Source organism: Natrix helvetica (assembly GCF_964273705.1).
Source record: "Natrix helvetica genome assembly, chromosome: 3".
Taxonomy (NCBI): domain Eukaryota; kingdom Metazoa; phylum Chordata; class Lepidosauria; order Squamata; family Natricidae; genus Natrix; species Natrix helvetica.
Genome location: NC_138549.1, coordinates 151,396,709 through 151,417,949, shown reverse-complemented (window position 1 = coordinate 151,417,949; position 21,241 = coordinate 151,396,709). Strand labels below are relative to the sequence as shown.

The 21,241-nt window shown below is 40.8% G+C and overlaps 1 protein-coding gene across 1 annotated transcript in view; it reads right to left on the bottom strand.

The window, feature by feature from the left end:
- Positions 1-727: 727 nt before the first annotated feature.
- The window catches only part of RIMS4 (regulating synaptic membrane exocytosis 4), a 99,108-nt gene continuing 78,594 nt past the window's right edge, over positions 728-21,241 (bottom strand). The window contains exons 3-6 of the mRNA XM_081947010.1: positions 12,162-12,274; positions 8,383-8,484; positions 4,825-4,964; positions 728-1,503 (exon numbers count right to left, since the gene is read on the bottom strand). Of these exons, the coding sequence (XP_081803136.1) occupies positions 1,285-1,503; positions 4,825-4,964; positions 8,383-8,484; positions 12,162-12,274 (574 nt within the window). The 3' untranslated portion in view covers positions 728-1,284. The remainder of the gene's footprint in view (positions 1,504-4,824; positions 4,965-8,382; positions 8,485-12,161; positions 12,275-21,241) is intronic.

Genomic DNA, 21,241 nt, shown 5'->3' with positions numbered 1-21,241 from the left:
GAAAGCCAAAATGCCAATTTTAATTATTCCCTGCTCTCATTAATTCAAAAGTGCATTATAATAATTCACATATGAACACAAATTTCAAAGACCTCATGATGCTTTTAGAGTCACTTGTGAAAATGCCTTTACTACTTCCTGCAACTGAACTTTGAAAAAATCCAACTCTTCCTCTTCTTTTTCCAGGTTGCCTCCCAACACTGGTAGATCAAATAAAATTTCCTTCTGTTAAATGTAGCTTCCCAAGACCTTTTGCATATGTCTCTCAGATGATAAATGGAATGTCACCTTCTTGTATCTTCCCCTTAAATAAAGCAAACCTTTATATTGTAATTTTACTTGCAATAGTGGAATAAATTATTGTCCTTGAAACCAAACCCTATGCTACACCAAAAGATATGCACTAAAAATCCAAAGCATGGCTAGAATATGGGAATAAGAAGACACAATGAGAAGAAGCACAGCAAAAGCTGAGGTAAAGTATGGTGTGTGTCTTTGTGTGCTGACAATGTTCATATCCAATAATAAACCTAATCGCTACAAATTTTCCAATTTGTAATTTTTGTGCAGTGTTCCAGTTAAGTGGTTTGCTATGTTCTGTGTTGCAACTGAGTGACCTAGAACTTTTCTAGTTCTTCCCACAAAATAATTCTTCAGCAGTATTGTTGACCTAAGTCCTATAGTAGTAGAAGACACTGCTGGTAATTTGGCACAGTATTAAAAAAAATACAGCAATGGTACTTGTACCTTAAATGCAACTTGCTCTAAGAAATAGTTGCAGTTCTTTCTCCCTCCTCCCCACTCTTTAAAAGGAAAAAGAACATTTACAAACCCCGCAAAGTTTCCCTGAAACTGCTGTTATTTAGGTCAGATGTTTGCTTTGAATAATTAAGTATAGCCAAAGTTCATTTTATTTTCAAATTTGTAAAATAGTATTAAAAAAGAACATCTTCCCCAATGAGAATAAATGGTTGCAACATTTCAAGATGTTACATTGATCTGAAGATGTGTAGATGACAGTGAATAAATGAAAAACCGAAAAGTGTGTCTTATCAGCATCATTTCATAATTAGGACTTGTGCCCCACAGCTCCTCCTACTTGGATGGAGAAAGGTCAGTGGCCTCCATTTTGATTTCATCAAGGTTACTTGGCTATCCTCACCTTCAGATTCCCCCAGGGACTGATTGAAGATGCAATGCACTTGAGGACAGCATTCAGGCAAACAAAACCTTGAGATCATGATCTTAAAAATAGAATCAGTACCCTTAGTACTTCCTTGCTCATTAAGATCTGTCACAACAAGGTCCTACTGTACTCTCTAGGGAAAGCTGTGAGGACTGGCGCAGGAGAGGAGCAGTAGTAGGATCCACCATTGAAGAGGTTGGGAAAAGCTTATACCAACCAACTGCCAGAGTGGACAAATCCAGTTCTTCCAAGAGGACCCGAGCAACACCCATGAAGTGCTTGCGTTCCATGCGCCCATAGTTTCCCCAGACGATCACCTTGGGAACAAAAAGAATGGGAGTTGAGTTGGATCCAGAGACACTAATGATAGATGTTGAGATTTTTTTTACTGTGGATTTTTTTTTCTTTTGACAAAGTATTGTCAAACACACTGTGATCTGATCAACATCAAAAGGAGAAACTTGAGGGAAATATCGAAGTAGGTTGACACCAGGCATTTCCAGTATTGTCAAGATGGAAAAACCTATTGGTTTGTCTCTTACATTTCTACTTTTGACATAGCATTGTGGAAGACAGTTTCTAACAGCCCAGCTATAGGAATATAGACATCTCTTTTAATCTACATTATATTATTTGGTCCTCCTAACCTATTGATTACTCTTACTTACAATAGCTGGCTGGGGTCTCACTATCCCCTACTATCTGACCTATTTTTTCTCTAATTATAACATATTGAAGACCTCCTGCATGAAAGTGACTACATATTGAGCTATGGTTCCTTCCACTTTTTGTCATTTTCTATTACAATCCGAAAAATAAATTAGGGTACAGATGAGAAAAGAAATGATTCCTAATTATGGAAAGCAGTGGGGAATATCCCTCCCCTTTTTAAGGCATATGGGTTACTCAAGCCAGTTGGTAGAGATTTATCCTTTTATCAGCTACACTGAACAATGTTTTTGAAGATTACATTTTGTATACCGTCTAGAATCTTTGGGGACTGAGTCATTCATAAATATTATAAATAAATGAAGGACTATAAATATTTCAGTATGTTTTCAGGCAAGTAACTGTTACTGATTTGATTATACCTCCACCATTCTTAACTATAGGGCTGGGTTGTGCCTTTGAACAGTGTTTAGAAAGTCCAGCTGGCCCCAGAATTTTGCAGCAAGACTGCTGATTATGGGAAATATATGACTTTCCTGGTCATTGGGTTTTTTCCCAAAGGCAATTCAAGTTATTGGTTATATATGACTTATATACAGTACATGGCTTCATACTATAGGGCAGTGATGGCGAACCTTTCTCTTATGGTGTGCCAAAATTGTGTGTGCGTGCGCTACCGCATGCATGCCCACACCAATTCAATCCTCCCCACCCACCTGCGCATGCGCGCACGGTCCCTTCCGAAGCTCCAGAGGCTTTCCTGAAGCCCGGGGAGGGTGAAAACAGCCTCCCCCGGCCCTCTGGAGACCCTCCAGAAGCTGGAAATGGATCATTTCCGAATTTCCAGTTTGCTTGTTGGGGCCGTTTTTCACCCTCTCCAGCCTCTAGAGCTGCCAGCAAATATGGCTCCGTGTGCCATCTGTGGCATGCGTGCCATAGGTTTGCCATCATGACTATAGGGCCTGGTTGTCTGAGAGGTTGCTTTTCTCCATTCTTTCTGCCCATTCTGCAAGACCAATCAGGCATGCTTTGAGTCCCATCCATCCAGTAACATTTTCAAATGGCTGCTAAGAAAAACATATTTTCTGTCACATTGCCTGCTGTATGCAACAGCAGTCCACCAGAACTTTGAAGTGCCTTTGAATGACTCTTGTAAACCTATTTTTTTCCTCAAGCTCTGGAATAGGTCAATATCTCTCTTTTCACAAGGCTCTAAAAGCTTTGACTTTCCCCCTGAAAATTGCACCAGAACATGGGATGAATCCATACAGAGTTTAAGACCTTTGAATGAGATTTGTGTTGGTTGGTCTCAATTGCTTCTGTTATTATTGTTATTTCTATTTCATTACCCTGTTTGTTTTTAACATTCCAATGCTGTACCTTTTTAAAATGTGTTTTGTTTTATTTTTAGTTTTTTCATGTTCCTTCAAGTTGCCCAACATCACTCTTACATATTGTTAGCAATATACATCAAGTAAAATAAACAAACAAGGGACCATATTTGTCAGAAATACCAGCGATAGTTTCAGAAATTCTTTACAAAAGGAGGGAAATGTAGCTTTGATTTCAAGTACTTGACATGACTACTATTTTCACTTCTCAAAATTTCAAGAGCTGTTTATAAACCAATTGTGATTGTGTATTTATTCTATTGACTTGAAATGCTGAGAACATGGAGCAAATTCTAAGGTTGCTGCTCAGGATCCTGTAGCAATATTTTTTCCCCTCAGCAATGTTTTCACAGGAATGGCAGGAAGCAGCCTGTGATTACAAGGGTTTTTTTTTCCTGCTGAAGAGAAAGCGAAACAGAAAACTTTGATCAAATTTACCTCTGCTTCTTTTGGCCGGATTATTAAGTGGAAGTGCAAATCCCTCAGAATAGCATCTCCTTTAGAGAACCTCTGCAGGCAGAAGGAAGGATAAGGGAAAAGCGCCCTGCTGCACCATTTCAAAAAGGCACAACATTGCGGTAGGAAAATACTAGTTTCACTCTGCAGAAGAGCCAGAAAGAAACTGATTTGCTGATGTTGTGAAAACACTGGAGTTACTTTCTGACTGGTGCAGCACCCTGGTGTTCACTCTCCTGACTTTTTGCCAGCAAGCAAACATATTTCATTGGGATTTTGAGAGTTAAACTGTCTTGCTCCTTAATTAGATTTTGGTACTTGCTTCCCTGCTCTCCCCCCCCACCATTGGTATGCTTTTCATTTCATTTAAAGAGTGCAGAAAGTCAGCACCTTCCCCCCCCCCTCCTAGAAGAATGAAATATTTTGCAGAATATTTTTAAAAAGGCAGAATATTATATTTCCCTAAATGAGAAATGGAGAAACATGTTTTTTAGAGGCAGAAAGCAGCCCACCACTGATGTCAGCTCTTAAGACATAAAAAGCTTATTGAAAGAAGGTAAGTATCTAGATAGCTCGATTCATAAGCAAATACCCTCACCCAAGAGCCAAGACAGGGCGAAAGCCATTAAGCCATAATAGGAATTGCATCACCCTCAGAGCAGTCCAAACTTCAACCAAACCTGGGAGCTCAGACAAACACTTAGGATTTGCATTTCTACTTTTGCCTACAGAGCTAGCCATGATCCCTACATAGCCCATACATGATCCCATAGGAATCTGACAGCAAATAGAAGACATGTTCTTCCACAGGAACAGGAAGCTCAAGTGCCAAGCCCAGAGAAGGTATAAAAACCCGTCACTCTCAATTCTATTTTGTCAGCTGCCCAGAATCACATGTGCTTGGTGTTTGTGCTTCATCAATAAATGGACCCTCTTTCCAATCAGCCTCCAGCCTCCATTTTATTTCCAGTGCCTTCCTCCTGGATTGGAATTGAACCAGGTTGATATTTCTTCCCACAAGAGTTTTGATCATAATGTTATTTTATCTAGTTTTGATTGTGTCCTGAAAGCAATTTTAATGGAAAGGGGGAATATAAATAAAGTGAACAAATTGCATCTTACCTGAAGTACTTTACCTTGCGGGCTCTCTGGGAAAAGTAACACTTGATTGTACAGGGGGTCTAAAGACTTGCGAGCCACTTTAGTTTTCTTCTTTGCAATGCAAACCCCATTTTCTAGGAGATAGGCCTTGATGTAGGCCGCTGGAAGAAAAGCATGTGATTCAGGGTAAGTTCAAAGCCTTTTAAAAAAAAAATCCACCATGAAGCTCATATGGCTTTTTTCACAGGCAGGAAGTTGTTTTGTGGAAAGAGTTTCCTGTATAGTTACTGGCTTTATTTTTAAGAAGATTTTTAAAAGTTTCTTCACTTTTGTGTTTCAGCAAAGATCAAACCTAACTATTACTTGAATCTACAGGAAACATCAAGGCTGTAAGCGAGGCTGAAAAGTCAAAATATATTTTAGAAAAAGGCAGTGGCAAACCAGTTCTGCATTGCTAACAAGAAACTCAACTGAAGCTGAGCTTCACTTAAAATTTCAGTTTGTACTTTGCTTGATGGCTGCCCTGATCTAGTGCCTGAAGGTTGTGGGGATTGGAGGTGGATGAACAGACTGAAACTGAATCCCATTAAGACAATGTTACTATTTATACACATGAGTTCTGGGCCCCATTTGCTTCATTTATTACTCTTGGTGGAATTGTGTTTGCCTGAAGAAGTTGATGTAAAAACTCAGGGTTCTTCTGGTTTCCCAGCTTCAGTAGAGCAGCAAGTTGGGATCCGTGGCCAGGGAACTTTCAGCCAGCTCTGGCTGTTCTGTCTGTTGCAAATTTTCTTGGAGCAGGAAGTGCAGAAAACAGTGACTCATCTCCCAGTTAAGTTGCCTGCCTCCTGTGAAGGCAGCTCAAAAGTTGCAATTGGTGCAAAATACAACTCCTCGTGCAATGATCAACATTAATCAATTCAGTAGAATTAACATCCATCTTTGTGAATTGCATTGGCTGTGAAGTTATGTCCGACCCATCGCGACCCTATGGACAATGTTCTTCCAGGCCTTCCTGTCCTCTGCCATCCCCTGGAGTCCATTTAGGCTCACCCCTACTGTTTCAGTGACTCCATCCAGCCACCTCATTCTCTGTCATCCCCTTCTTCTTTTGCCCTCAATCGTTCCCAGCATTAGGCTCTTCTCCAGTCCTTCTCATTATGTGGCCAAAGTTGAAACTCAAAGTTGAGTTTCATCTTTAGGATCTGGCCTTCTAAAGAGCAGTCAGAGTTGATCTCCTCTAGGACTGACTGGTTGATCACCTTGCAGTCCAAGGGACTCGCAGGAGTCTTGTTCAGACTGGGAAACCCAACTGGGAAACCCATATGTATTTTCTTATTGGAACAAAAAATTAATTCCATTCTCACAGCTAGACAGCTTGTGAAAATTAAGTTTCCCAGTAAGAAAAGTAAGAAGGGGGTTTTCTTCCTAGGGATCCTAATTGCACAAAGGGATGAATTTTTGTTCCAATCATAGCGGCGAAAGAAAAGAGATATACCTTAATCTTCATGTACTGTGTTTCTGCTATGGATCACACATCATAAGGTCATTCATATGTAATTAAATTGTGTTAAATGGAGTGCAATTAATTTCCCACAGTGATAGCTTGATTTGTTTACAGCTACAATGATAGTTCACAATCATAATGAAAAGCTCAATTTTTAGCAATGATTGGAAGAATTTTTCTCACTATCTTGCATCGAACTTTTTTATCTCTATAGGAGACTTTATAATACAGTTAACCAATGAGATGATATCAACCAACAGTTCTTACTAGGTTTTAACAGTTTGTGGACTGTTCTTACTCGTGGTCCTTCATCTTGCAATAATACTACTCAATGCCTTGAAACAGAAATGCAAAAAACATGGGAACTACCGAATAAGGAGAATAACAAAATGGTTTTATCTTCCCTTTCTCATATCTTTCCTCATCCCTTTTGCAAGCAAAGAAGTGCCCTAATAGATTTCTTACTCCATGTACAATACAATACAATACAATAGTAGAGTTGGAAGGGACCTTGGAGGTCTTCTAGTCCAACCCCCTGCCTAGGCAGGAAACCCTATACCCTTTCAGACAAATGGCTATCCAACATCTTCTTAAAGACTTCCAGTGTTGGGGCATTCACAACTTCTGGAGGCAAGCTGTTCCACTGATTAATTGTTCTAACTGTCAGGAAATTTCTCCTCAGTTCTAAGTTGCTTCTCTCCTTGATTAGTTTCCACCCATTGCTTCTTGTTCTACCCTCAGGTGCCTTGGAGAATAGTTTGACTCCCTCTTCTTTGTGGCAACCCCTGAGATATTGGAACACTGCTATCATGTCTCCCCTAGTCCTTCTTTCTCTTAAGCTAAACATACCTAGTTCCTGCAACCGTTCTTCATATGTTTTAGTCTCCAGTCCCCTAATCATCTTTGTTGCTCTTCTCTGCACTCTTTCTAGAGTCTCCACATTTTTTTTACATCGTGGCGACCAGAACTGAATGCAGTATTCCAAGTGTGGCCTTACCAAGGCATTATAAAGTGGTATTAACACTTCACGTGATCTTGATTCTATCCCTCTGTTGATGCAGCCTAGGACTGTGTTGGCTTTTTTGGCAGCTGCTGCACACTGCTGGCTCATATTTAAATGGTTGTCCACTAGGACTCCAAGATCCCTTTCACAGTTACTACTACTGAGCAAGGTACCACCTATACTGTACCTGTGCATTCCATTTTTGTTGCCTAAATGTAGAACCTTACTCTTTTCACCATTGAATTTCATTTTATTAGATAGTGCCCAATGTTCAAGTTTGTCAAGATCCTTCTGTATCTTAAGCCTATCTTCTGGAGTGTTGGCTATTCCTCCCAGCTTGATGTCATCTGCAAATTTGATGAGTTCCCCATTTATTCCCTCATCCAAATCATTGATGAAGATGTTGAAGAGTACTGGGCCTAAAACAGAGACTTGGGGTACTCCACTGCATACTTCCCTCCATGTAGATGCAGTTCCATTGAGGACTACACGTTGAGTGTGGTTGGTCAGCCAGTTACGAATCCATCTGGTGGTGATGCTTAGGAACATCAATGCAAATCCAAGGATTGTTTGGGTAAATTGTCACTGGCAAAGTTGGCCAATCAATGTCCTCTCAGATTAGTCCCAAGGTTATACCTTGCACAATGGTAAGGAAACATGAATGGGCACTTTTGGGAGGGGATTGGCAGGAAAAGACTAGCTGAGTAAAATGGAATATTGGCAAAAGATTTCAAGCCTTAATCTAGACATTTTTTGAGTCTGGGACTATCTTAGAACGGATTGCAACTTTTCAAAAGGTGTGGTTTTCACTTTAAAAGTGTTTATCCATGTCTGAAAATTTCTCATAGAAGGACTTCAAACCATTCAGCTATCAGTAAAACATTTAGCTGCACTGTACAGAGAAATAAATTGCTGTAAAATCACCAATCCTTACTGATTATTCTTTCTAGAATCAAGCAGCTTCTGCTAACAATAACAGGGACACAGGTATTGTCCAGCATTTTGTAACAACAGTGAGGAAACAACAGTTTATTAAAAGGAAGAAAGAACTGAGATTGAAATATAGTACCTGGAAGGGTTTTAGAGCCAGGCTTTGCAGTCAATCCTCGGGCTTGAATAATATCCACTTCCAGCTGTCCATTTCGTTCTTGCAATCCGATTTCCACATCTCCTGTGCACCAAGCAAGGTGTAAATTAAAAGCCAAATAGCTTTAACATTTATTCCCAATATCCCATAGAAAAGAGCAACATTTAACAGATTCTTTACATTTAAATGGCTTTTAAATATAAGGGGGTCTGTTGAGCATTGCTTATTTCTAAGAAAAATTGCAAAATTTAGAGATAGCTTTTCCAAATACTTCCTTCCAGACATTTTGTGTTCACCCATTACCTTGGCAATTCGGTTTAGCACTAAGTACACCATGAGGAATGAATATTCCTAAATCATTTTTTTTTTAAAAATGTGTTTGTTTATTGGAGCTCTAGTGGTGCAGCTCTGCCCACAGCCTGGAGTTTGATCCTCATGGGGTTCAAGGTTGACTCAGCTTACCATCTTTCTGAGGCCAGTAAAATGAGGACTCAGATTGTTGGGGGCAATGTGCAAATAATGCTTACCTTGTAAACAGAGTGCTGCAAAGCGCTATGGGATAGTATATAAGTTTAAATGCAATTGCTCTTATTTTACTGACCACCTTTTCTTGGGAAATGCAGGACAGTTTGCATGGAGGGTTCCCTGTGATTTTATTCAAGATTAACCTTTTGAGGTAGGTTGGGCTGTGAAAGAAGAACTAGGCCAGAAAATCACTCTGTAGTTCTATGGTCACATGAATCTGAATTTTTTGATCTACAGGGCAGCATCTTAACTGCTACATTTCCCCAAACAATACTACAGTGGCAATAGTGCAAATAAGATGGCAGAAAACAGCTACAATTAGAGATATTATTTGAATCAAAGGGGGGGGGGGGGGGAGAGAGAGACCATCTGCCCAGGAAGAACATGCTTGCACTTTTTCCATCTGTTTCTCTTTGACCTTTCCCTCAAGAAATACTCCAAAATACTGCTAATCATTCTCTTTTGCCTCCTTGTCTCAGCTAATTTCAGCAATCCTTGCACATTTCTGGGACAGGGTTACAAAAAATTGCCTGCTGCTAAAGGGTTGTTCTACAGAAATTCATTTTTCTTTTCTTTCCTTCTTTCTTCCCTTCATCCCTCCCTAAATTCATAGCATAATTAGATATGTTGTTATAGAACAAAATGTCTTAATATGTAAAGTATGGTAATAGACAGTTCTACAGAGTAGGGCATAGCTCTTTTTAAACAAATATCTGATCATAGATTACCATGTACAAGTAGTGGCCAAAATTGTTGAAACCTTTTGGGAAAAGCATATTTTTGAGGTTTGATGGCTAATAACACCACATTTTTTGGAGTAGTACCACAACATTATATATCGATGGAAAGATAGTTTAATCAAGAATGTAATGCAACAAAGTCTGATTAATCATCTGTATTCTATGAAAAGTTATAGCCAAATAACCAGAAACAGGAAGGTTAGGTTGATATCAGGTAGCTTTCCTTCATCTGATTGTAGCCAATGAGCATGAGTGTTTAGAGAGCCAATCAGGTGTCATCTTGTTTTGGCAATGAGCCAATCAGATCACAGTAGGATTCAGTTATTGATGACATGTATTGAAGCTGAGAGGAGGACATTTGTCAGTCTGTTATGTGATCGCTATCAAGTTGGTTGGGTTTTTTTTGTGTTCTTTCATTTAGTGAGCTTGTAAAACATAATAAAATTAAAGTAATGGTGCAAAGAGTTGACTGGTCGCCCAGAAAGCGATGTAAAATAGTATGATTAAGTGAACAACGCTACAGTTATAGAGAAATTAGAAGAAAAATTGTTGGAAGCCTAACCAAAGGTGGCATTTCTAAGTTTTTGTAGAGGTATAAGGAGACTCAGTCACTACAAAACCACACTGGTAAAGGCAGGAAAAGGTGCAGAACAGCAAGTGATGATAGAAGAATTAAGATACTGTGCCTATATGACATAAGAAAATCATCTGGATGTATGCAAGATGAAGTGGTGCAATCGGGTGGGTTCCTGCCAGTTCTAACCTCTTCTATAGAAGAGGTTCCACAAATCTACAGTGCCGTTTAGAACCGGTTCCAGCTGGCTGGGGAATTTTGGGAGTTGAAGTCCACAAGTCTTAAAGTTCCCAAGTTTGGACACCCCTGTCCTAAAGGGTTAGAGGTGCAAGGGTCTTGTAACTTGACAGCTTTAAGACTTGCGTGCTTCAAATGCCAGAGTTTCTGAGCCAACATTTTGGTTGCTAAGCAAAGAGTGTTGTTAAGTGAGTTTCACCACATTTTACAAGTTGGCCACGCCCACCCAGTCACATGGCTGGCAAGCCATTCCCACCCGGTCACATGGCTGGCAAGCCATTCCCACCCGGTCACATGGCTGGCAAGCCATTCCCACCCGGTCACATGGCTGGCAAGCCATTCCCACCCGGTCACATGGCTGGCAAGCCATTCCCACCCGGTCACATGGCTGGCAAGCCATTCCCACCCAGTCTCATGGCCAGCAAGCCACTCCCACAAAGCAGGCCACACCTACAAAAGAGGTTCTAAAAAAAATTGAAACCCACCACTGGGTGCAATGCAATGTGAAGTTGAGTGCAAGGACTATTTGACGCAGACTGCAGGAATTTGGCCTAAAATCTAGAATTCCACACCAAAAAAGGCACTTTTATAATCTCAAATCCTTCATAAGAGTTATTGCATTACATTCTTGATTAAATTAACTTTCCATTGATATATAATTTTATGGTACTACTCCAAATAAAAGTGGTGTTATTAGCTACATTACAGTAGTCTCAAAACTACTGTACACTTTTCCCAAAAGGTTTCCACAATTTTGGCCACTATTGTAAGGGGGTCACCTGGGGATATACATGGTGTGGATAGAGTAGCAAAATCTATAAGATGGCGGCCCTGGCATTGTGGCAGAGGTCATGCCACCTTGCATCCATACACAATATGAACAAGGTTCTGATTGCAAAGCAGTGCCCATTATTAGGGCCTGTGATAACAGAGAAAAGGATGGCCTTGATCCCTTAGCTATCCTATATATAGGGAAGTGTTGGCAAGCTAGGAAGAAAATGGATCCCCTTTAATAAACAGAATGTTACAGCATTCAAAGTTCATCTGCAGATCACTAAGTTGAAGAGAATATAGTTTAAACTTTTTCATCTGCTTTCCCTTCAGCTTAATCTGTCCATCTCAATTGCACTGGTTGCTTCCTTATGACCATTAGAAAACCTTTTAATCTCTGTATCCTTTTAACTGCTAAGGCAAAGTACATACTGTATAATTGAAATTAGGACTTATTCCTTTCCTGCTTTTGTCCAAATCTCTCTGAGTTGTTTTCCCATCTAACACAGGGTTGTCAAACTGGATTTCTTTGAGGGTGGAACAGCATTCCAGTTGTCCTCCACGGGCCGGCCGGGGGGAAGGGACAGACAGTAGACAGGAAGGACGCCTGCTGCAGCACCCTGCTTGCCAAAATGGGGCACACTCCATTTTGGCCGGCAGGGTGCTGCAGGAGGCTGTCCAGGCCAAAATGGGGCACTGGGAGCCCCTGTGCCCCATTTTCACCAGCAGAGGCACCACAGAGCAGTTCCAGGCTGGCCCCACGGGCCAAATCTAAGCACCCCATGGGCCTGATCTAGCCTGCGGGTCTTGAGTTTTGACACCCCTGATCTAGCCAATTCTTTCTAAAGCACCACAGAGATAGATAGGGCTAAATGAATACTTACATTCAGAGGAAAAAAAAAATTTTTTCTTACCCATGGAGGTAGTGGCCAAGGTCTGGCGACCCACAAACTGCGCTGGTCCCATGCTGCCCAAGAAGTCACTGAACTGCCCAGCCGATGCCAGATGAACTCCATTGAAATTCAAGCTGCAAAATCAGTAGGTTAGCATTGACTATTATTTCAAGTTTTTACAATGCCCTGATAATTAAATAGTCGACAATTACTTGAAGATATGCATAGAATAAACAACTATTTCTATAGATGCCATTCTCACTGATTTTCACACAGATTGTTACATGTCTTTTTCAGTCGATTTCTCTTTCTAATTTAGGAAATATATATGCATGAGCAGGTACAGATAATTACAAGCAAATTCTTCTTGGTAAAAGAATTTGAGGAAAATATAATTTTCTACACCAATCTTAGATGTTTGTCCCTTCTCAACTGTACTCCTCTCTCCTCTCCCAAAAACTTCAGAAAAATATAAAATATCTATCCTCCAGAGACAAGTAGTTTGCAATTAATGTTTTAATGAATCTCTCTTCTGATATACATTTTTAGAAGAAATCTAATATTGCACAGACCAGCTATTTGCTTTTTATGCTCAAACAAAGTGCTAGAAATTGGGGGGGGGGGGAATCTATCTACTGTTACATTAAAAAAAAACTAAGCTTTTTATTCTTTTAAAGATCCTGTTCAGAAATTAAAATAACAGGGTGTAACCTACAGAATGTCTGCTACGGAATAAGCAGATAATTTTCTTAATTTTATTTTAGCACATCTTTGTCACAACTGGAGAGGAGAAACCCCTCCCCCCCACAATTAATACATAATTTTATAATCAAATATCACCCCCATCTTATTCAAGGGTGTTTTTTTCCCTTATGTAAATGTTTTTTTCCTTAATGTTTTCCCTAATGTAAAATGTCTCCCAAAATATCTCTCATGCTCCTTGTGTTTTGGGTACCATTGGGCTCATTGCTCCCAAATCATTGCTCATATTCTCTTTATCATTTTGATTATGCTACCTTTTCAGCTGCATAATATAAAATAATACAATCATTTGAGGCAGCAACCAGTTTAAAATAGTATTTTAAACACTGCACTATATACTTTTTTAAAGACATTCCATTGATCTATTTTCAATTCCTGTCTTAAGAACTTCCAACATGGAAGCTGTGTTTTGCACCTTAACCACACCCAATGAACAGTTTCATCAAGCCATAAATCAAGCCATAAACCACATTTCTTGGACTGCTGACTCAGTTTTCTCCCAATGACCCCAATACAGTCTGAAGTAACAACAAAAATAAAAACAAAGGAATAAAGCAAGTAAGCAAACAAACCCCAATATAACACCTTTAAAAACTTATTTATTAAAAACTAGTTAATAACCTGCCGTTGCCCAGGTATTTATTTATAGGGAGAAAATATCTGGACCAAACATAATTTCTAATGTTGGATTTTCACCCTTACCAGAGAAAGCCCCCTTCTGAAGTACTGTGAAGCCATTATCATGGCAACTCCACTGTGCTGTACAGTAGAAGCCATTTTAAGGCAGAACAGGCTGTATCTTAACAGAACACACATCCCGAGGTATGTTAGGGGTGTCTTACCCCCACAGTATTTGTTTCCAGAGAGTACAGTAAGTCATCTGTGTACCAAGTTTGGTTGAAATTGCTCAACGCCATCTTCAGGCTGGTGCCTTCACCTTTGTGCTTGTGCGAGCAAAGTGTGATCGGAGCTGCCGTTTTACCGAGACACAGAACAGGACAAAGGCATCAAATTCTCCACAAACACAATATCAAGAGCCTTCAGCACTGACCAAAAAATAGCCAACACCTTAAGAGACCCCAAAGACAAGATCCAGCAAGAAAACCAAGGACTCTATGAAATACCATGCAAAATCTGCCGAGCCACATACATTGGACAAACTAATAGGAGAATAAATGCACGCATCGCAGAACACAAGAACACAGTCAGGAAAGAAGAAAAACTTCCTCTTTCCAGTGCCTTAAAGCAACAGGACATGAATTGATTTTGAAGGAACCAAATTACTCTCCAAAACTGAACACTTCAACAAGAGAATAATTATGGAAGCTATCGAAATACAGAAACACCCCCACAACATGAATAAATGTGATGATTTTGCATGGTATTTCTTAGACTCCTTGGTTTTCTAGCTGGATTTTGTCTTTGGGGTTTCTTAACATGTTGGCTATTTTTTGGTCAGTGTTGAAGGCTGTCTTGATATTGTGTTTTGGAGAATTTTGCTGATTTTATCTATGGTGCCTTTGATGTAAGGGAGGAGGGCGATGCCGTTATCCTGTTCTGTGTCTCGGTTCTTGGAGGGAGTCTCCCTTTGGATTAGGTTGGTAATTGTTTTTCTTTGGAATCCATTGGAGATTAATACATTTGTGAGAGTGTGTAATTCAGTTTTCAGGTGGTCTTTGTCAGTTAGGCATTTGGTTCTGGAGATGAGGGTCTTGGCTACAGAGTTGATCTGTGCAGGGTGGTGATGGGATTGTGCATTTAAGTAGCGGCTGGTGTGTGTTTTTTCTGGTAGATGGTGTGTCCTAGGGAGCCATTGGTTTTTTTGTAGATTAGGACATCCAGGAAGGGAAGTTGGTTGTTTGCTTCTATTTCCATAGTGAATTGTATTGTTGAGATGTGTGAGGAAGTTGTCCAGTTTTTCTTTCCCGTGTGGCCAAATAATGAAAGTGTCATCAACATATCTAAGTCAGAGTTTGTGTTTGTGTTCAGATTTATCTAAGGCGTTAGTTTCAAAATGCTCCATGTATAAGTTTGCGATGACGGGTGAGAGGGGTGATCCCATGGGTGCTCCTTCTATCTGTTTGTATCTGTGCCCATTATGGATGAAGTATGTGTTGGTTAGGCAGTGGTTGGTCATGTCTAGGATGTGTTTAGGGGGTTGTGTTTGTTCTGGATAGCTGTCAAGGCTTCTTTTATAGGCACTTTGGTGAAGAGGGATATGACATCGAAGCTCACGAGTAGGTCACTGGATTGTAGGTTTTGTTTCTTTATTGTTTCTATGAAGTGGAGTGAGTTTTGTACGTGTGAGGTGATGGATTCTGCGTAGGGTTGGAGTTGTTTGGCAAGGAATTTGGCAAGATTCTGTAGAGGTGAGCCTATGGAGCTGACTATGGGTCTGAGTGGTGTTCCTTCTTTGTGTATGTTGGGGAGGACATAGAGTTTGGGGCATCTGGAAGATTTCTCTCTGGGGATGATTCTTTGCTGGATCTCTTCACTGATGGGAGAGGCTTTTATTTGGATTTGGTGGTTTTTTCCAGGTAGGTGGTGGGATCTGTGTTTAGAGGTTTGTAAGCGGGGTCTTGGAGTAGGTTGGATAGTTTGGCTTGGTAGTCAGATGTGTTCATCACCACTATGCCGTTACCTTTGTCTGCTGGGAGAATGATTATGTTGTTGTCTTTCCTCAGGTTGGTGAATGCTTTTTGTTGTTCTTGCTGTAAGTTGCTTCTGGGTGGATTGCTGGAGCAAAGGACATTGGTGACTGCACATCTGATTTTATTGGCTTCGTCTGAGTTGATTTTGGTGAGTGTAGCTTCAGCTCTGCATATAATGTCTTCAGTGGGGATGCATTTAGGGGCGACTGCAAAAATTGAATCCTCTGGAAAGGACATTGGTTTCAGCTGTGATAAGGGTTCTGTCTGATATGTTGTGTACTGTTTGTTTCATGAGTTGCTGTGGAGGGAGGTTGGGCTTCTGTTGTTTTTCTAGTCTGTGGAGTTTGTTGGTGTGTGTGTCTGTCTTGTAAAAGGTTTCTGTTTCGGCTGTCCAGAGGGCTAGTTGTTTGGATTTGTCCAAGAGTGCTGGGTGGATTTTGTTGCTGAGTTTGAGGTGAAGAATGATTAGGTCCCGGTTGGTTTGGTCTAGTAGGAATCTTTTCCTGTGGAGTTCATTTCTGATTAGGGCTAATTCAGTTCTTTTCAGGATCCTTTCAGTGGCTGAGGTTTTAGAATGGAATTTTAGTTGGAAGCATGTGGGGATCAGGCTTTTGTCTCAGCAGTTGCGTAGGAATGTGAGGGCACAAAATACGTGGCTCTTCAGACTTCAAGTTTCTCGTAGGTCCTGATGAGCAGGAAGGTTTCCTTCCCATAGAGGTAAGATATTTGTTTTCATAGATTTTCACAGGTGTAGGTATGCTGGTCTTGTTGTATTCGGGTCTTTTCCCGTGTAAGATTGAGATTGTCCTGGCAACATTTCAGCGAGGTCTCACTTGCCATCTTCAGGCTGGTGTTTTCGGCTTCGTGTTTATGTGAGTAAAGTGTGGTCGGAGCTGACGTCTTTCTATAAATCTTGGTGGGGCGGTGTGGAGTGCTGGTTTTGTTTCAGTAAGTGGATTGATTGGCTGTGTGGGCGGGAGGTATTGTCATGTTTACTCGCAGTAAGAAAAAAAGAAAAAACTCCCCCCCTCGTGCCAGGAGTCAAAAGGCGCGGTTTTTAAAAGTTCCCTCTAGTGGCTTGTGCTCCTAGGAGCTGCCGCGCACCTCCAACGTCGGTCTCCTCGCTCCCCTCTGCCTCTCTCTGGTGCTGGGAGGCTAGGCTCTGCCCATGGACTCCCTCCGATGAGGTGAGCCACGTGGATGATGGTGCGGGTGCTCCGCGGCGTTGGGAAAGCTGCGGTTCGCTGCTCAACCTGGTGGGGAGCAGCGGAGCGCTCCGGTGCCCAGCAGAGATCCTAGCTGCGAGGCTCACCTCCTGAGTAGGAATCCAGCGCCATTCTTCGGTGATCCGCGGCTCTCGCTTCCAGCTCTCTGATTCCTCCGCGGCGGGGCTTGCCTTGGGAAGGCTTGTGCCCTCTGTCCGCTGCTTGCCCAGCAGAATTCCTTTTCTGAGTGATCCTTGTCTCACTCAGATGCCTGGGCAGCTTGCCGCCCTCGAGGGGGCTTTTGGCAACCTTTTTTCGGCCGCTTAAGGAGCTGTCCGGCTCACTTGCGGCTTTTTTCCTTTTTCTTCTTTAAAAACTTTTCAATTTCCTTGGAGATCCAAAATGGCAAACCGTCCAGTTGAGGACTGAGTCGATAACTGGGCGGTACCTGTTGGGCCAGGGGCATGTCCCAAGAGCTTATCTGACTCACTCCAATCAGCTGGAGGATAAGGTCAACCCATCCTGGATACTCCTCCCCCCCCACTATGGAGAACATCATCTCCACATTCAGGTTTTTTAGAATTCTCAGACAGATATTGTAATGTTTGCTTTCAATGTGTTTGTATGATTTTATTGGGAATTTTATAGCAGTAAGCTCCTTTGTCTGATGCCTGATGAACACATCTCACAGAAGAAAATAGCAGAAAATTAATTATACCATTTCAATCAATTGATGGGAATACTTTTAGAAACGGAAGGGGAGATTTTAACCTTTACCTCCAAATCCCTTGTAAATTAAAATGGGTGGGAGGCTGAAAGATTTCATCCCAGCATATTATGCTAGCGTTCTTTTTAAGAAGCTCCAGAATTTTATGTAAAGAAAGCTTCATGAATAGCATCATCTTTATTTGCAATTTAAAGTGGTACATCCTGTTCTACCATTTGTTTTTGCCTTATGCTACACTTCCTGCTCTTCCTCATTAGAAAGCTAAAGCATCTTCATGGCATCATCTAACCATCACCGAGATAGTACAAAACCTATCCTCATTACTGTTATGTCAGTACAATGCTCTTTGGATGACATAAAAGAGAGTGGAAATCACTAATGAGAAACTGACCCAAGTGTTGTCTTCAGTCATCAGTGCAAAAATAAATACCCAACAGAATGCTAATAACAATGCATTTCCTGAAAAATTTGTTTGTTCCAAAACCACGTTAGGAAGAATTTCATTCCACTTAATTATATAAAATAGAGAGCCTAATGTGTGGTTTTATAAGAACAAATTTATGTACTGTAGTTAGTTAACGATCAGTAGCTGATATATTTCACCAGCTGTTAGATGGTAGTTAATTTATAATCAGAGGTGTTACAATACTCCATTCTTGATTTGGATAAATTAGTCCAAAATGTCCATTCTCCTTTATTCTACAAATGTGTATACCTTCTGGGTTTATTCATCAGCAAAATAAGCCCTGTTCAAAACTTTTTTTCATTATTAATTGGAATATAATTTAACCATTTTATAATGACATAGAAAATGAGTGACATTCACAAAACCATAAGGCCTTTCTACTTCTCTGCAGATAATTCATATCCATCTTTAATGCATTTCTTTGTTTCTGGAAAATAAAATAAATTGTGTATTGCTAGATCACATTTATAGTTGATGGTGAACTAGTTAGCCTAGCTGCTAGACTCACCCTATTCCTGCCGCAGATATTTCTCCCAGTTGTTGGTGCCATGCAGAAGCAAGGCTGGAAAAAATATATCAGTCTTGTGCTACTTGTGAAAAATCAAGCCAGCATCTTTCAACAATGCATTGGAATAGGAGGAGACTGGCAGTATTGGCAAATGTGAGGCTGGCATAGTTTCTTGCCATCTGAATGATAGATGAGCATCACCTTAAATCCACAGTAGGGAAAAGCTCCCAAACTATCATACTTTGTACCTAAGATGCAAATGCTTAATGGTATATGTATGTGTATATGTATGTTTAGGTACATGTTTAGGCTGAGGAAACTGGAAATAAAGGGAAGTTAAATAGACAAAGTGAAGGAGTGACATTAAGTGGCTTTAAGAAACTCCAGAAGGTCCAGATTTTTACTAGAGACAGGTTGAGATGGGATTTATCCATGCAGTCACTGGAGGTCAACACTGACTTAATGCACTTAACTAAATCATAAACAGGTTCCTGTGCAACTTGACCAAAAAACCCAACCCAAAGGATTAAGTCAAATTGCTTCTTGTACATTCCAGAAAATATAAATCAGGGAAGAAGGAAACTGATTGGGAGGGGGAGGGGCTCTACTTATTCTCTTTTACATAAAATAAGAAGTTTACAATTATATTAATTGCACAAGACCTGAAGAAACCTCTGCATTCCTTATTTAACAATGGTTTTGTCCTCCGTGCTCGGCTCTCTAATCTTTACATATGCAAGCAAGGAACAAAAACAAAGCTAAACTCAGTGAGCCACCTCTTTTAAATCCCTTCAATCTCTTGCCTTCTATCATGTCTGCCTTCTAGTCAGTATAATTAATGATGTACTCATTTCAGCAGCATGTTAATGATTTTTAGAAAATTAGATCAGATGGCTTTAGGAAAAGTCCTCCTCAAAACTTTACACTGATGGAAAAACCTACCCTGAGGAGCAGCTGATGAACCAGTATGTGCTGTATCATCAGGTTTGAACAAGGTCAGCAGAGGGCAGAAAGGGTTGCTGGGCCATTGTAGTGGAAAGAAAGCTATCAGCAAGAAAAGGAGGGTGTGAAGGAGAAATAAGCCCACATTACCCTCAGTCAAGCACTGGAGATTTTTAATAGATTTGTGAGGTGCAAGTAGGGGTGGGTTCCGGATCCCATTCCAACCGGTACGGTTGGAACGGGCCCAGCTTTGTCCACATGGACACATGCGTCGTACCTGCCAGTGACGCTTCCGCAAGCCTCCACGATGCTCCAGCTGGTCGGTGGAGCGGTGCGAAGGCGCTATATGCACCATGCTCGTGTGCGTAAGCGCCAAAGGCTTTAAAGGACAGGTAAGGAGATCAGGCGGGCGGGCGGGTGGGCCTTCCGGAGTACTGTACCGGAACGGTACCCAGTGCTCCGGGCAAGCTCTGGTATTCCTGTACCGGGGCGTACTGCCTGCAACCCACCACTGGGTGCAAGGAATCAAGAATGACATGAGTAGTTACCTCCAAGTACTGTTGCTCACCTATAGACAGGAATCTTGCCAGACTTAAGCATAAATTTGCATAATTATTACATGTACCTAAAAGGTTAGGGAGGGTTACTTTGGCTCTCTTCCTACATATTAAAACTTCCACAGTGAACTGCCTCCTTGCTCCTTGGGAAAGGTAACTTCCTTAAAATGTTCAGTGTTGGAGCATTCACAATTTCTGGAGGCAAGCTGTTTCATCAGTTGTTCCGTCAGGAAATTTCTTCTTAGTTCTAGGTTGCTTCTATCCTTGATTAGTTTCAGTCCATTGCTTCTTGTCCTGCCTTCTGGTACTTTGGAGAATAGCTTGACTCCCTCTTCTTTGTGGCAACCTCTGAGATATTGGAACAATGCTATCATGTCACCCCTAGTCCTTCTTTTCATTAAACTAGACCTACCCAATTCCTGTAACCGTTCTTCATGTTTTAGCTTCCAGTCTCCTAATCATCTTTGTTGTTCTTCTCTGCACTCTTTCTAGAGTCTTAACATCTTTTTTTTACATTGTAGCAACCAAAACTGATGCAGTATACTAACTGGCCTTACCAAGACATTATTAATGGTATTAACACTTTGTGTGATCTTGATTCTAACCCCCTGTTTATGTAGACTAGAACTGTGTTGGCTTTTTTGGCAGCTGCAGCACACTGCTGGTTCATATTTAAATGGTTGCCCACTAGGACTTCAAGATCCCTCTCACAGTTACTACTGTTGAGCATAGTGCCACATATACTGTACCTGTGCCTTTTTATTTGACTAAATGTAGAACCATAGACATGAAGTGCTCGGAGGTGAAATCCTATAGTTAATGGAACTGGGCAGGTTTCCTTTATCTTAAAGGGAGACATGATAGCAATCTTCCAATACTTGAATGACTATCACAAGGAAGAGGATGTGATTTGTTTTCTGTAGTGCCAAAAGGTAAAAGAAGAACCAACCAAATGGAAACCTCATAGAGAAAGATCGAACCCAAAATGAGGAGGAATTTTCTGTGAATTTTTCAGGGGAACAGCCTGTTTCCTAGAATTACAGCTGCTCCATTTCTGGAGGTTTTTAAACAAAGGTTGGGCAGCTATTTGAGTGGTTTGAAGAATCCTGGCTTGGGCACGAGGTTGGACTATTTTTCCCTAATGTTGGAAGAGAAGGGAATTCTCTATTGATTGACACTATTTTTGAAGAAATCAAGTAAAAAAAAAACCTAATGTTATGAAAATACCCACTAGTTCTGCTCTTAGTTGCAGGGATTGACAGGAGTACCACAGACCACTTATT